Raw genomic sequence first — 16861 nt, forward strand, 5'->3', positions numbered from 1 at the left:
GCTTCAAACTCACCCAAAAATATTTTTCGGTCCCTTCAACTAACGATGAAAAGTAAGGACGGATTCAATATTTAAAAAAACATATTTATTCCCCCTAATCTTTTTTTTATTAACAAACTTTCATAATGGACCATATCTTTGAAAGGGCGTGTTTAGAAAAGGTGTTAACTAGCGTTACACGCAAGTCATGAAAAAAGTTTTAAGGTCTGGGATTTGGTTTTTATAAACGTGCCAGGAGTACCAAGTATCCAAGTATGGGCGTTTTCTCAAAAAGGGCGTTCGTTTAAAAGATTAGTTTTTTTCACAGAAGCTACACTTGTGTAATTTACAAATACTGCTACCTCAGTCCGAAAAAAACGAACATTTAGTGGAAATAAAACCGTACCTTTGCGACTAGGAATACTAGAAAATATTGCTATTTCAAGAAACGCCCTGGGCGTTTTGAGAAACGGTGTTTATTTGAGAATGGGCGTTCATTCGGTTATAGCAGGATTACTACCAAAAAATTAGGAAAAGATTGCTTCAATAATAACATTAAAAACAGTACAAATTTATGTATTTGATATATTTATTTAGCAAAAATATTTCCAATCGCGTTTGCTGACGATTAAGTGTGACATAGTAAGAAAACACTTGTTAACTTTTCCGTCACGTGTTTTTACTTTTCTTTGCTTTCGACATTTCAATCATTTGTCTAAATGAGAAGAAATAAAAGCAACTATGAAAACCACTGAGAATCCAGACTTTTATTCAATGAATTTTCACGCAGAACGACACGTCTTAGAAAAACAAACAATAACATGAGAACATAAAAACAATATCGAAAACAGATAGACGTGGGAGTGAGGATCTATAAAGTACGCAAGATCGCATGCACTGAGGAGACCAAGTAATATGGTCATTTCTTTCGTTTGCATGACATCTAAACATCCGAACACACTTCCGAACATTTTTTATTCTTATATAAGATGTTTTTGAGAGCATGGATGCCAACGGCGATAACAGGTTTCCAAAAAAATAGTATGTTTCTCAGAAAAAAACCCGGGGTCGTCTGTTTTTAAATTACACGCTATTTTGTGCCCCCCGTTGCACGACACTTTGTTTGCAGACAGAAACACAAAATACGGCTATTATTACAGTGACAGTGTATCCTTACTTTCTTTTGTTAGTGTGTTGTTGGTCATATTTGGATATTGTATTGATGTGGGCACGTTTTAACGGCGCTTTCTCCAGTTTCTTCTTCGTTCGTCTGAAAAGAAAACAGATGTTTTATACATTCAGGTTTTTTTCAGAGTCTAATTTCCTTGTAACTTTGTGATTGGTATGACAATAAGCCAATCAAGACAAAGGAAATGGAAAAAGCCATTCAGAATTTCTAGTAATAAATTGAATCAACCAATCAGAACGTTTGTTTACCTGTCCGGTTTTTTTACTTGTAGCATCCATGCTGGCACATCACACCCAGACGACCTCACAACATTTGCAATGCTAACATTAAAAAATTTAGAGATACAGAATAGATTCAGTACTAACCAAAATATAAAATAAAAACCATATCCAGAATATCACGAAACATTTTAAATTAGTAAGCCATACGTCTCAACCTTAAAAATAAAACTAGTACTTTTTTTCGAAGCACGATCAACAGAACTCACCTTCTGAGATTAACTACATCGTCTTCAGTAAACATTGTGATAGCTTTCCCTTTTCTTCCTGCTCGACCTGTTCGACCTGTTTTTTATAAAAAAGTAAAAAAAGGCTAATTTCAAAAACGGATAAAAAATGCCATGTAGATGAAGGTTCATCAGTATAACCGATGTATTATACATCACCTTGCTAACGGCAGGCAAAAGTTTCCGAACTACATTGTAAAATAGTAAAATATAAATTTAATATAAAGCGTTGCTTATTGACGTATTTTTTATAGGGATCAAACATTTGTGGTAAGAAAGTTTCTGTGAAAACATTATTTATACAGCGAAGTTTAAACTCACCTATTCTATGTATATAGCTGACAGCAGTGGGTGGAAAGTCATAATTCACAACCATGTTCACTCCTTTAAAGTCAATACCGCGCCCCATTAGTTCTGTTGCAATCAAAATCCAGATCTACGGAACAGTTTAAAATTTTTCTCACTGCTTAAGTAATGATTAAAACGCAAGTTTCTTTTGGTGTTGTTCTGATACGAGAAATAGGTACGAAATATTAAAATGGCTGACAACAAAAATAAAAAATAAAAATTTTGTTGTTGAACTTTCCAGAACAACTTATTCTTAAAGTTGCAATGCGCTTAACAAATAAGTGACAAAGAAAGTAACATCAGAATGAACATCAGAAATAGCTTGAACTTGTTTTTTATCAGGAGTTACTGTTTTCCAGTACTTTTTGCACAAACAGCTATTTTTATGATCTATAACGTGTTCTTTTTCTCAGATAAGTTTTAAATTTTATTTAAATGGATCTCCGAACCGTAAAGGCATACTTGAGGATTGATATTAAAGTTATTTGGAAATCAAAAAAAGAAAAGAAAAAAAGGTGTTACCTTGCCAGTTCGGAAACACTTCACAACATTTTCTCGCTAAAAAACAAAAAAAAAAAGTCAGCTAGAGTAATGACAAACTGGTTCTTTCATTTCCACATAAAATGAAAAGTGAAAAATAAATCTTAGTAAACACTTGAATTTTCAGCTAACATTATTTTTCTCGTATATAAATTCAAAAATACAAGAAGCCTTGGCACAAGAAATTTTAGCACTTCAAGAAGCCTTGGAGCTCAATCGAGGGAGGCGCTACGCAAGGTAAAGTAGAAAAAAAAGATATAATAAATTCAATTTAAATTTTATACTTGTAAAACACCAATATTACAAAATAAAAACAGTCCCGCAAAATAATTAAAATGTATTTTTGAGAATAATAATTCCTAAATGAGCGCTCCTTTCGAGGAAAGAGCTCATTAGAGTACACACGATAAGCCTAAATACACATCAAGCAATCCATCGATACAAAAAAAAACCCACAAACCTGTGCTTGTGTTCGATCTGCATGTATGACGTCGACATTTAAACCATCGTATATCAGTTCATTAAAAAGTTCTTTAGCTCGGTCTTTGCTCTGCACGAAGACAAGAACAGGCGGTTGAAATCCCTTTTGAATTATTTGTCTCATGGCAAGCAGTTTTCCAGATTCTTGACCAACAAACATTAGTTCCTGATTCACTGTGTCTGTGGCTGAGTTTCTATAAACAATATAAATGGTTTGTGAAAACGTCTTTTTTTAAGAAATCGTTAGTGGTATAATTGGACTTAACTCTAAGCGCTGTAAGGTACAGAGATCTAGACACAAAGAAATATTTTATTCGGCTTTGTGCATGAAACCTGGTTTGGGGTACCTTAGTACGCATCCTCAGCTACCATTGCCATCTCCATGAGAAAATAAATTGTCAATAAGTTCACAATTAAATAAAAGAGACTACACAGTCTAATAATCTTAAAAATCTTCAGCATTCGTTATATGACATTTTTGAATTGACAAACCGTATCTTTTTAACCCACATTCGCGATGCGACGGATAAAATGTAAATGGCAGAAAAAGCAACGCTTGAAAGACCTGACGTAAGACTGAGATAGTTGATGAGACATTCGTCTTCAGGTATCAGGTAAAAACAAAAAAACCTTAGAAAACTTACAACCACTAAACAATGGTGTCAACAACAAAAGAGCACATGTACATGTGAAATAAAACTGTTAAAGTACCTTGCACCGACTGTTACCCTGACAACGTTATCAAGATGAAGTTTGCACCATTCTTCCACCTGATTGGCTAATGTAGCGCTGAACAGCGCATGTTTAATGGATGGATTGTCACAAGCTTGATATATCATAGCGACCTAAAAACATATTTAGTACAGGATTTACTATGACATAAATTGTCCGCCAGTTTTGAAAAATACCTAGATTTTAGAAGATCAACAAAACCACTAAGGACCTCCTTCTATATATGATTTATAAGATAAACAACTCTTAAGGCTTTTGTGAGTTCTTACTATTTTAGCAAATTAAACAATAATTCCAGACTTTGTCTTGTCAAGATAGCACTCCACCAACATAAGGGGTTTGCAAAAAATATTCACTGATTCAGAAAACGCATCCTATATTTCTTTGCACTCTACCCAAAGATACTAAACACTCACATAAGCCTTATTTAGAAAATTTAAGTAGATCTTAAATAGCATACCATTCAATTAATGACCTTCAACTTTAATAGAGAAGCATTTTCTCGAGAAACAAAACCTATGATACACACTGACATTTTTATTCAAACACTTTCTGAAGAAGCTGCTGTTATCACTTACCTGTTCTCTGAATCCTGTATCACCTTCTTCAAATAATTTATCACCTTCGTCGAGAACTAACCATTCCACACTAAAAAGGAGTTTATAATATTCTTAATATGTTCACAAGATACAAATTCCTGATTTCTTCGCCAAAAACGGTAAACAAGGTACAAATTACTTGAATAAGAAAATCCATGTAATTCCTATGAGCCATGACTGCATTAAGTCTTACCGAGTGCACGCTGTGATCAGTATAGAGACAAAATTACAAACAGCTCTACCTAAACTACTACTACACACTAATAAATGAGGATAACATACTTGCTTAGATTTATGCCAGGTGGATCTTGTTTTAAAAGATGAACAAGTCTGTTTGGAGTTGCTATTAAAATATCTAAAAAAATAGATGGACCACGGTTGATAAAGTTCGTTATTTCTAGCTTATTAATTCTTCGTTTCTTGTAATGATGACAGCCAAACATTTATGTCTGGTATAAGATTTTCCATCTGCCGAACAGTCAGTTTACACAAATACCATTATTTGGTGAACTTCTTGGGAATATAAATTAATAATTTCTTCTTCACCATATGTAACAAAAGTATTTTTAAAAAAAATATAAACAAAAAAAAAATGAAATCAGCGATATTACATCGTATCTGGCGACCTACAAAACTACTTACAATAGTAGAGTATACTACAAGATATAGCATCGTACCTAATTTATTGGACGAATTGGGACCAAAGTTATTTGATGATGCTTTAGCCTTCGATAACGTGTGTATCCTGAACCCGATCCCTTCATTCATGCGTACAAATTCTCTGTATATCTAAAAAATAACAAACAACTGTAAAAATGTTTTTAAATTATTTAAATTGTTTAGTTGCGCATGGAATGTCATGGTCAAACTGTCACAGTTGGAAGCATGTACCACCTGTACTTTAATAAGCTGAATACTACGTGCTACTTATTAATATCACACAACTACAGACATGACAAAAAAATGAAGAACATAGTAGGTTATGTCTTTCTTTGATTGGTGATAACAACATCAACTAGAATATTATAAACTTAAAACAAACAACACGCTAGACCTGCTGTGACAGTTCTCTGGTAGGTGAAATAACTACTGCACGAAATCCAACTTTTCTTGGTTCCTGAAAAAAAGGAGATAACAAGAAGTGGCGGGTTTTTACAATAACTGTCACAATCAAAGCTGTTTTAGCAGTAAAAACAGGAAACATCTCACCTTTAAGTGACATAACAGTGGAATTATGAAAGCTAGCGTTTTACCACTTCCAGTTGGTGCACAAGCTAAAAGCTCACGATTCTAAAAAAGATCATTAGATCATTCACAACTCGCAGTTTTAGTGAGTTTAATAAAGCCTGTTGACTGTCAGGCTTGCATACTAAATCCACTCCCCCATCATGGTCGGGGTAAAATACATAGCTGAGCCATGATAAACCTTTTATGTTTTATGTACAGCACTTCGCTTTAGGGTCTTTTTAATGACAATATGCCCTTCCCCAAGGCCATGAATAATAATCTTAGAATTGTTATCTTTCCTCATTTTTACTTCAGTAAAGGAAAGTTTATCGATGTGATGCTGATTGTCAAATGAAAACAGTTCGTTGCGAAAAATTGAATGATCAATACACACTAGTTGGTGTGCAATGGAGATCATGTGCGTAGATTTTTAAGAGTAAAATTACGGAACAGCAAAAATTGAAAATAAGATTGAAAAGTAATGACTAGCCTGCAGCATTAGGGGTGTAGCTTGCATTTGTATCGGTGTTGGTGTTGTGTAGTTATTAGTAGTAATATTTCTTAAAATTACGCTTGAAACTTCATATCTATAAAAATATTACCTTACTTTAAAAATAATAAGCATTTGATAAAGAAAAAAATAAAATACAAAACAGTAACCACAGTATTTTTGTTCAGTTAATAATAACAGTCCCTCTGTTACCAATGCAGTTCAACTTATCTTAGAACGCAGATAAATATTGTCCCTTTATGCCAAAGAATATCAAATCATCTATTAGTCTATCATGTTCTATCTATCATGTTCTTTTATATATATAAATCTAAATAGACTTCAAAAATAGGAAAACAAATATTTAAAACTATAACTGTTGTACCTTTTCCGCAAATCCTTAAAACATTTTATAGGATCAGAAATGTCAGAGCCATGAATATATATTTTATGCTCTTTGCGAAACAGATTGATCTAAAATAAATAATAAGTTTGTTTCTTTATCTTATTAAAAAATGGCTTCGGTTAAATGTTTAACACCTAACTGCTGTTTCTTTTTAGAACTTTAGAAATTGAGACATTTGTGTGGAGATGCATATACTCTTGCCTCTTCATGGATGTACTATTCGGCACACGAAAAAAATTATGACACCTTGGCTTTAGCCTTTGACACTTAAATCAAGCCAAAGTTAAAATTCACTGGATTTACTGAATCTCTGGAAATCAGTAGAAATATATACACACTTTCTCCATGTGTTTTTCTTTGAGTTGATCTTTGTTTAGTTTCTTTTCTTTTATTTCGGAGATCTTCTTTTTCTTTTTAGCTCCACGCAATAATTGTATATCACTTTCATCTTGCCCTGAAAGTTTAAAAAAGAAAATCAGTGCAATAATTGTGTTTGTAACATTCATGATTGACCAGTGCCAAAGTAACGCACAATTCTGATTCAAGTTTAACTGACGGAATTATTAATCTAAATTTTCAATTTTCCACCTACCTTCCTCATCATTTAAAATAATTTTTTTAATTTTCTTTTTCTTTTTACCCAGTGTTTCAATTTCAATTGTGTCTTCTTTATTTTCTGTTTTTTTACCATCTGCATGATGTGTTGTTGTGTGATTGGTTTTGCTGCCAAAGAAATCCAATACCTCTGCTGCATCACTAGTGATATCTGCTTTCTTGTATTTGTTGATAATCTAACATAAACAGAACATGTATATATTACTTAAAAAACTTAAATATAAATTTCATCACTCATCATAACTTTCCACCTACTCTGTATTTACAAAAATGAAAATGCAAAGTGTGAATAATTTACAAAAACATATTGCAGATTACATGACTTGATTTGATAATTCATTTAACGATAAAGGTTTCATCATTTATACACCTGTAGTGATATGCCTGACAAAGATTTCCCTACACTCTTTAATGTTTATTATAATTAGGTAATGACTGCATTTAATAAATCGCATGGTGCCATTTCTAGCAAGAATTCAAATAAATAAAGAGGTGGACAAGGTTAAAGGTATTCTTAGATGTATGGCTGAGATCAACAACATTTAACATTTATTAGTTGCACTATTCAACAAACCGAAATCAGACTGTAAAAGCCATAAAATTTGGAAAAAGACAGCCTTGCTGATGTTACCACATTTCAAGAGTTTGGATCCAGCCTTGTAATTGTGGATGTATAGTGTAGCATTTAATAAAACCTTATAATAATATATTAATTAGAGATTTTATTTTAGGCTCCCACTTCCACCCAAAGTTAATGTTTAAAAAGAAATATGAAGCACTTTTTACATCACTACCTGAATCAATAATTCTAAAATTTTCTTTTATCAACAGATAAAACAACAATAACATCCATGCAAATGGTCTTTTTCCAGTAGATCTATCTTCAGCCACAAATTTGATTATTCTGATCTCAATTCAGTTTTAACAAAAATACATTACCAACAAAATATTCACATATAGTTTATACCTGAAATTTGTCAGCATCATCTTTAAATCGCTTTAAATCAAATTTCGCACCACAACCAAGTTTTTTAAATAAATCATGTGTGTCTACCATCTTTATTTAGAAAAATTTACTTAGTATTATCTCAAAATGTCTGTTGGAGAAAACACTGATTGCGATCTAAAAAATAAAACAAATTAGAAAACAACAAAGCAATATCAGATACACAAACGTATTAGAAATTAGAAACACAGTTAATTTCTATATAATGCTTAAAAGCAACGTATATTTATAGCAGGATTTGATAGATAAAGCTTTTGTTTTTTTTTACCACACCTTTTTTATATTTTTTCCAAATTACATGATATAAGAATAACATAAATATAAAAATAAACTAATGTTACCACCATACATGTATTTGCCTAAACAAGTCCCTCTATTATATAACAAGCTAAAAGTTACACAAGTCAGTTTTTGTTACTAGCTTTTTTCAGAGATCAGTTAGTTCAAACATTATTTTCAATTTATTTAAATATAATATGCAATGATATGAGAGCAAAACAAAAAATGACTCAGCTGTTTTTTCCACAACTTTTTTATCAATCAATGCATGCTACCCATGCCGACAACAATTTCCCTCTAGAAAAATCAAAATGTCAGACACAGCAGAACAAACCTCATGGTAGGTTAGCTCTATTTTTAGGGAAAATGAAAACAATGTTTGTATAATCTTTTATTCACTAATAAGTAAATTATTTATATTCAGAATAATCTTCGGCATTAATACGTAACTTTCTAAAGTTACTGAAAAGATGCTAAACATGTGTAAATAATTAGCTAGCTACTTAAAAAAAAAAGATTTTCGAAGCCTAATTATTTATCGTTGATATAATCCATATGAAAAGTTATACTACGTTGAAAATGCAATGCATCTGTGTTTTCCATGTAATTGCTTATTAAATAAAGCTCTATATTTTTTCCACTTTTTTGCCTTGTGTATATCTACAGCATTTATTTTAATCTCTAATACTCGCCTCAGATCATGTGACTATATTGTTTTACTACGGGAATCCCGCTGCTTATGTCAGCATGCTGAGACTGCTAACGCTGTATATCATTGCATATTATCTTTAATAGGACGAACTATGACCAAACATATCTTTTCATTAAATAAAAGCACCAGTCTTAACTTGAGTTTGAATTCTTGAATCAAAACACTCATTCATGAAAATATGTTTAAATAATTTAATATGGGATATTATAATCCATTATTTGTTTATACTTGTGAAGCAGAAATTAATAAATAAGTTACGCCATTAAATGTTTTCATGTGCTAACAGAAACATCTGCAATTGATGACAAAACATTTCAGCACAATGGCAGTTTTTTAACATTTTTTAAAGTTGGCCATCACTCCGCCCTACTTCTATGCCAAGCAGCATTTAGAATACTTTTTTAACGTGCTGGAATTATGGAATAATCGATCTCAGGTCCCATGAAGTGTCCAGCTTGAGATTATGAATTTAGCCAAATACCGTAAGATCGTAAGTCTCAAGCCTTCTGCAAACATTAAAGAAAGTGAGTAAGTTGTCTAGGAATTCTTTTAAAAATTATGTGATGTTGTGCCAATTTTGTTGTCACCGATTGTAGTTAAATTAAACAAATAAAATATATAAATATTAAAATCAATGTTGAAAAATACTCAAGCAATATTATAACAGAAAATACAACATAATCACATCCTACAAAAAGCACTGTGTGAAAGTTATAGTTCATTACTTGAAAGAATAGAATTAATTTTATTTTAGATGTAATTTGTGGAAATCTACTTGTACAACGTACCTAATGATATTGTTTTGAATTTTTCTGTAACACAAAATTTTGAGTTTCAGTGTAAAAAATAAACATTGAACAGGCTAATACAATGCAGACTAATTTAAATAATTGTGGGAATCGATACTCACAAATGTTTTCTAGTCTACCAATTTCTTGAACAATAAGATTGACAAGCAAATTAATAAGTCATTATGAAATCTAGTTTTATTTATTATAGTTACTGTAAACAAATGTAAACAAATATATAAACAAAAAATAAGGGCATCTTAATGTTTTCTTTACACTTTTATTGTATCCATTAGACCCTCAAAAATTTATTACAGAGTTAAGAAGAATTTCTTATTTTTCCATGAGGATTTTAAAAGCATAATTTAATTACTCTGCTTAAGTCTTGTTTTTAATTGACAAAATTACAATTAAAACTAAGTAAGGGATAAACAACATAAAATTAAAACTGATTACATGTGTGCTTTTCATATAAGTTATTTTAAATTAGTTCATTTATATCATGAATTATGGTTCTTCTGTATATATTTGCTCAGGGGTTATTTTATGGTAACCTTTCTCTGTTGCACGCAATTCTTTTACTTTACGATACAGAACAATACCAGCTAATATGCAGACAATAAAACCAATGCTGACAATAACACCAGCAGCTGCCATGTTATCACGTTTTACTTTGCTGTGCTTTTCTTTTGGCAAGGGTGAGAGTACTCTCTTCTCTGTTGTATCATCATATTGGTCACTTGCTGCAGCATTTTCTGCTTCAAAGAATTCTCTTGTTTGCATTTCATGAATGCTTTGACTGGTAATAGCATCATCACTGATGATGAAATTGACAATGGTGGCAGGTATACCAATAACAGTAACTTCTGTCGTAATAGTTTTACCAGCTGCAACAGCAGTGACATTATACACACCAGGAAGAAGAAGCCGGAAGTAATTGCCTTGTTTGCTTGTTCTGATTGGGTGCTTACCATCCTGTACATTTCCAGGACGAGTAACAGTTATAATGGCATCAGCTATAGGTGTTCCATTGGAAAATCTTAACAAGAATAAGATCAAAACTGCAAATGATAGTTTTTTTACATTATCAAAATATAAATAAATAAAAAAAATGAAAATGCAAGTGAACATGTATAAATCCCAGTAATTCCTTCAGATAACTGATTGATCATTACCCTTTTTTATACACTGAGCAGTTCAGCTAATGTGTAGCACACAGTTAACCAAAACTAAGTATCTGCCTTCTATGTAGATAAAGTTTTCTGGATAAATCTAAAATTAATAGTATATCAAGTTAACATTTACCTAACAAATCCTTTTAATCCCATTTGCACCATTGACATGTATGTGATCAGTGAGTTCTTGTGATCATTCCATAATCCTTCCAACTCACTTGCTTTCGGAAATTTACAACACGCCATCTCAACAGTAATTTCAAATGCATTGGAGTTTAAGTAATTATAATCTTGCATACCACCAGCAACATTATACCAATGGGCACCATTAGTAATTCCTAAGAATAAAAAATATGTGAAATCACTTGTCAAAGTAACACAAACGAAGATAAAAGTGCATCAAACGAAAAATTGTAGAATATTTTTTTCTTTACTTCTAAACAATTTTCTGATTACAAATTGTAAACATTATTTTCTACATCATGATAAATTAAACCTTTGCTTAAATTAATTTTTGCACTTACAGGCCAATTCGTAAGATTTTAGGCAGGCGTGCGGTATCTCCCACGGCTAAAAAATTTGACGCGTGTGATCAAAAAAAAGTTTTTTACAAAAACATTTCAGTTACCCCTGTACACCACTCATGGGCTGCTGTTTTGGCGTAAGGAACAAACAAAGTGCAAGTTCCAACAATATATGGCAAGGAATTTCAATCCATATACGAAGAAGTCGTAAGCAGACTCGTTATTTCAACTTAAATAATGCTGAATTTCTTTTAAATTCTCCAAAAGATATTGTTGCATTTTTTTATAAAATCATTAAAATGAAACTCGCAAAGCCTTAATATAGCCTTGTGCGTAATAAGGACTTGTTCTGCTGCTTTTCATTACTATTTCAGAAACATTTGGGAAGAGACAAGGGAAAAAAGACATCATAAAGTAAAGTTGCATGTGGTGTCAAAATATTTACAGAAAGTTTTTAATTCAACTTTATTTCCTTTCTTTCTTTTTTCAGACATTTTTACAAAAAATTTATAGCACTGATATAATCTCCACATTAACCAAACTGAACAAACAAAATAAAATATCGACAATCCCATCATTAACTCAATGTTTTCATTGGTTCGCAAAATTTGAAAGGAAAAAGAAACAAATTCTTCAAAAGATAGCGACCACACACTAGGTCGTTAGCGACCTATATCTGTTCTGCATAATACCCCTTGGTTGGCAAAAAGAAAGGAAGAAAGCAAATGGTAGCAATTAAATTCATATTATCAACATTTGCTCACGTGCGATCTATTTTGAGTTCAGTAAAAGAATGATCGTTTAATTTTAGAGTTCAGTAAAAGAATGATCGTTTATTTTTAAGGTTTATTTAATAAATTTTCTTTGTTATAAATACAATAATTTTTAATTACGGCAACGTTTTGTGCGTGCGATGAATCGCACGCCTAAACAAATCTGCACGTGTGTGGGGGCGTGCGTGTGCGACCGCACGCCTCTCACGAAATGGCCTGCACTTACATAAATAATTTAGAGGAATACAAAGAGACAAATAATAAGTTGTTAATTACCATCTTTGAAATACTCTCTACATGCTTGGCCAAAATGCATTTTTGGATGTGCGTAAGAATAGGCCTTCGCCAGGTGACGAAATACATCGTCATCAGGACTGGGGCTATCTATTTCTGCCATTTGTGGATCATCATCATATGGATAGTTAGCAACAAGACTTCCACCATGCAAATTTGCAGACAAAACAAAACTGTATTTTTTCAACCATTTGATGATGCTTTTAGTTTCAGGTTGCATCTCTTGGTTATATTTAACAAATTGGTCAGGAAAGTTCCTGAAATGTTAGAATTAGCCTCACTTCAAACAATAAAAAACAAAACATTGGTGCTATATCCACACTTCTTTGTGAAATGTTGTCCTTTTAAAATAGTATTAGCAAAAGTAGGTAAAGATATCAAACATTTTAATTAATAATATTTAAAGTTACATTTAAATTCTATTATGTTTTGAAATTGAAAACCTTTTTAAAATGTAAAGACAACTTTAAATTTCTTACAGAAGACTTTTCATGTAATTCAGATAAACATACCTGTTAAGATCTACACCATTTGCATTTGCTCTACCTTTGACTGATTCACAATCACCTTCACTTGATCTTTCATAACCATCTGGATTCATACTTGGCATTACATGGATCCTTGTATTGCTGATCAAATCAACAACAGTTCGATTTCCCTTCAAATACTCATCACAAAGATAGTCCAGCAAATATAAAAGCATTTCACGTCCCAATACTTCATTACCGTGCATGTTGCCAATATATTTAAAATTGGGCACCAGAGGCCTGTATTTACCAGGTTGTAAGCTCATTTCCAAAACAGTCAAATCACGGTTATCTACACTTTTCCCAACAGAGTAAATTCTGGTAATATTACTACATTTGTTGGATATAGCTTTGAGATAATTTTGCATGTCTTCATAATTATGATGTCGAATGTCAAGGGCATTGACATTAACAGCAACAAGAAAAACACACAAAAGTGTAACTGGATACATAGTTTGTATTTCTCCACCAGCCAGCAGCGAAGTCTTATTTTTAATAGATGTATATTCTCTCTAAGAAACAAGGAAATGTTGAAATAGAAACTTAAATTGCTTTGTTTATATTGTTAACATTACAACTCGGTTCCCTAGTTGCAACACAATCTGTGAATAAATTGGTTAAAAACAAAAGAAAGAAAGAAATAGCATCCCTCACAGATTGGGAGCTTTGTTGACTCATGGATTGAATTTTTGTTCTGTGTTATTTTTAATCATAAACAGGAAGGTCGAAGGAAGCTTTATCACATATTTCGGTGGCTATAAGTCTCCTCAAAAAGGAGCTTTAAACACTCTAGAATCACCTTTATAGTTCCTCCTGTAAATAATTAGCAGGAGTGTATACAATTTAGGTCAAGTTATAGAAATGGAAATTATATCAGAATTGTATCAAATAAAACAAGAACTCTACGCCAATAAACTTTTAATACAGTTTATTCGTAATACCATAGTAATATATATATCTTCCATTATGTTTTTCAGCAAAGATATGGATACAAGGCTCAATGTGCTGCTGTTAATAAACCATTTACACTCCAGTCTCTAGAAAAAGCATATTTGACCCACATGATTCTTGTTGATAAACTCAGACTTGAATGTTTCCATAGAAAAAACATTGGTTTTTACTACAGAGAAAGTCTTGCTTTTTCACACAAAATTTTCAGCTTTTTTGAAACACCGAACTCGCCCGAAAAGCCCTCGTAATTGTTGTGCCATTTTTCTCTGAATTAGCACCCTCGTCCTAGTTTAAGCGTCCATTCTTCGATAATAAATTTATTTTCCACTTTAATTTTTTTTTAACCTGGTCCTCAGAGCTCTTTTATGCTTATGATAAATCTGTTTAATTTCAAAACAGGTGTCAAATTTATCATATTGACTTTTCTAAGGAATCTCTAGGACTATGTAATTAAAAGACCACAAACCTGCTTCAATTTCCCGTATTGTTGGAAAAAAATAGAGACTGTAAAAGTTGAGACAAGTTCACAAGTTTAAATGACCCCAATTATCTCCAGCATAAAAACCAAAAATGCAACCACACGCCACTGCACACCATTTCTTGACATGCGAACCAACATCGCACGCCGAAATAATCCCAAATTTGTTATGGCGTGCAAACGACTGCATAGCATCATTTTTGTTTTTCCTGGTGAGTCCTAATGGCCATCAGTATTTTAGCTAAGTTGGTATTTTATCACACAGTTTTTCAAGTGTAGGGTACCAATATGGGAACAGTTTCCGTATATTAAAAACTCCCAAAAAAAGAAAAAAAAGAAGGTTTTTCCGAACTCAGAAACCAGATTTTATGTTTTTTATGGAAAACAGAAATTCTTTCTGACTTTTTAAACTGTTTTTCGGTTTGAATGAGGGTAAAATAGCTTAAGACAGGGGTAAATTTGATGGAACTGTAGCTGTAAAAGAACCCCTAAAGTACAATACAGTCCTAATGTAACCTTCTGCGTACGCGCAACTCGCATAAATAATTTCTTTCATAATAGACTATTGTCTTTTAGAGAAAGTAATTACACTGCGAGAAATTGAAAAGGGAAAGGGAAACTTATTGTATAAATACCAATAATCTGCGTGTGACGATGTCGAGAATACTTTCGGCGCGAAGTCTATAGAATTTGTAAACAAAGGCAATTAAAAGTACAAAAATAAACTTTACTGTAATATCTTAATTTTATCTTGAAGAAGATTTAATTATATTTTCAGGACACGATTTAAATACATTATTTATAATATACGTTGCTTTAAAATAATCTATTTATGTCACACTGTAACTTGTGCAAGTAATCGTGATGCTGATCTGAAAAGAACTGAGAAAAAAACAAGATGCGCGTTATTGTCGTAACTCCCTCCATCGCTATTATTATTATAATATATCATATCCAATCATATCATATCCTTCAAACATAGTTTAACTTTACTCAGTTAGGAAACCCCACATTTACGCTAAAACTGTTTTTTGTGTTCGTTGTATTTTTGAGCAATACAAAACCTTCTTTCAAAAGTAGCTCACTTAAAAACAACGAAATGAGTCAACTAGAAAGAGTTTCTTTTCTATCTCTTCACTTGATGCCTGCAATAGAGTTTCTGAAAGACAGCTCACTCTCCAATTAAAATTAATGGTTTTATCAAAACTTAAGCCAAGCAGGCACAAGTATTTCTATTTTTTAATCCTCTTGTTAGGGGATATCTGCCTCAACCCAGGTCCTGTAAAGTATCCCTGTTCTTCATGCTTAAAACCTGTGGCAAAAACACACGAAGCACTTTCTTGTGATGAGTGTGGATTATGGGGTCATAAAAAATGTGAGCGTATTTCTGATAAAAAATATCAACAATTTGCCCTTTGCTAATGAGGAGTCATTTGGTGAAGAAATTCCGCACAACATCAATATTACTATTGATGAAAACTTTGATTTTGAGGCAATCAGAAATAGGAAGGGCTTAAATGTTAAACTTCTACTACATCAAACAAAACTTGATGTATTCTCCATCTGTGAAATCAAAATTGATGACACCATCAATGACAATGACGTTAAAATTGATGGCTATGTTTTTTATAGGAATGATCGGAATAGATGAGGTGGGGGTGTTCTGATTTTTGTCAATGAAAACTTGGATAGCCACCTTTTGAAACACCTGTACTTCGAAAATACTGAATCACTATAGGTGAAAGTGTGCCTGAAAAAAACTAAACCTATTTACATGTGTGGGGTTTACAGGCTACCTGAAGGTAGTGATTTGCAGAGTACCGAAAACCTGTGTACTTATTTTAAACAGTGTTTTAATAAACTCCTAAAAGAAAAAGAAGTTTTTATCTTAGGAGATTTTAACTGTAACATGCTTCCAAAATATGCTCTTTCCTCCAAAATAAAGGAATTATGCTCCACTCTTTTCCTAAAACAACATATTACGGAGCCAACTCGTGTTACTGAAAATAGTAGCACTCTTATAGACTTTATACTTTCTAACAGTTCTTGTATTTCTAAAACTGTTGTCATGGATTTAGGCATCAGTGATCACAATTTAGTTTATGTAATCAGAAAATACAAAAGGCCAAAATTTGAACCTGACACTATCAAGGTTCGTAGCTACAAGAACTTCAATGAAGAGGCTTTTCTGAAGGACCTCAGGAATTTAGACTGGTCATATTTTAATAATTATGATGACCTTGA

At 32.2% G+C, this 16861-nt stretch overlaps 2 protein-coding genes across 2 annotated transcripts; both read right to left on the reverse strand.

Annotated features, from left to right (window-relative positions):
- Positions 1-550: 550 nt before the first annotated feature.
- LOC130624241 (probable ATP-dependent RNA helicase DDX52) lies at positions 551-14273 on the reverse strand. Its single transcript, XM_057439814.1, has 19 exons — positions 14264-14273; positions 8078-8235; positions 7088-7286; positions 6834-6949; positions 6475-6563; positions 6090-6186; positions 5582-5662; positions 5427-5489; positions 5050-5161; positions 4655-4727; positions 4352-4421; positions 3753-3886; positions 3022-3235; positions 2544-2579; positions 1995-2109; positions 1656-1731; positions 1417-1488; positions 1157-1249; positions 551-694 (listed from the first exon to the last, which is right to left on the reverse strand). The coding sequence occupies exons 2-19, from the start codon at positions 8165-8167 to the stop codon at positions 649-651; spliced, it is 1776 nt and encodes a 591-aa protein (XP_057295797.1). The 5' UTR covers positions 8168-8235; positions 14264-14273; the 3' UTR covers positions 551-648.
- Positions 8369-13728, reverse strand: LOC130624242 (carboxypeptidase D-like). Its single transcript, XM_057439815.1, has 4 exons — positions 13174-13728; positions 12644-12918; positions 11201-11408; positions 8369-10934 (listed from the first exon to the last, which is right to left on the reverse strand). Exons 1-4 carry the CDS (start codon positions 13638-13640, stop codon positions 10403-10405), a joined length of 1482 nt encoding a protein of 493 aa, XP_057295798.1. The 5' UTR covers positions 13641-13728; the 3' UTR covers positions 8369-10402.
- Positions 14274-16861: the final 2588 nt, after the last annotated feature.

Source organism: Hydractinia symbiolongicarpus, chromosome 13 (assembly GCF_029227915.1).
Source record: "Hydractinia symbiolongicarpus strain clone_291-10 chromosome 13, HSymV2.1, whole genome shotgun sequence".
NCBI classification, from domain to species: Eukaryota; Metazoa; Cnidaria; class Hydrozoa; order Anthoathecata; family Hydractiniidae; genus Hydractinia; species Hydractinia symbiolongicarpus.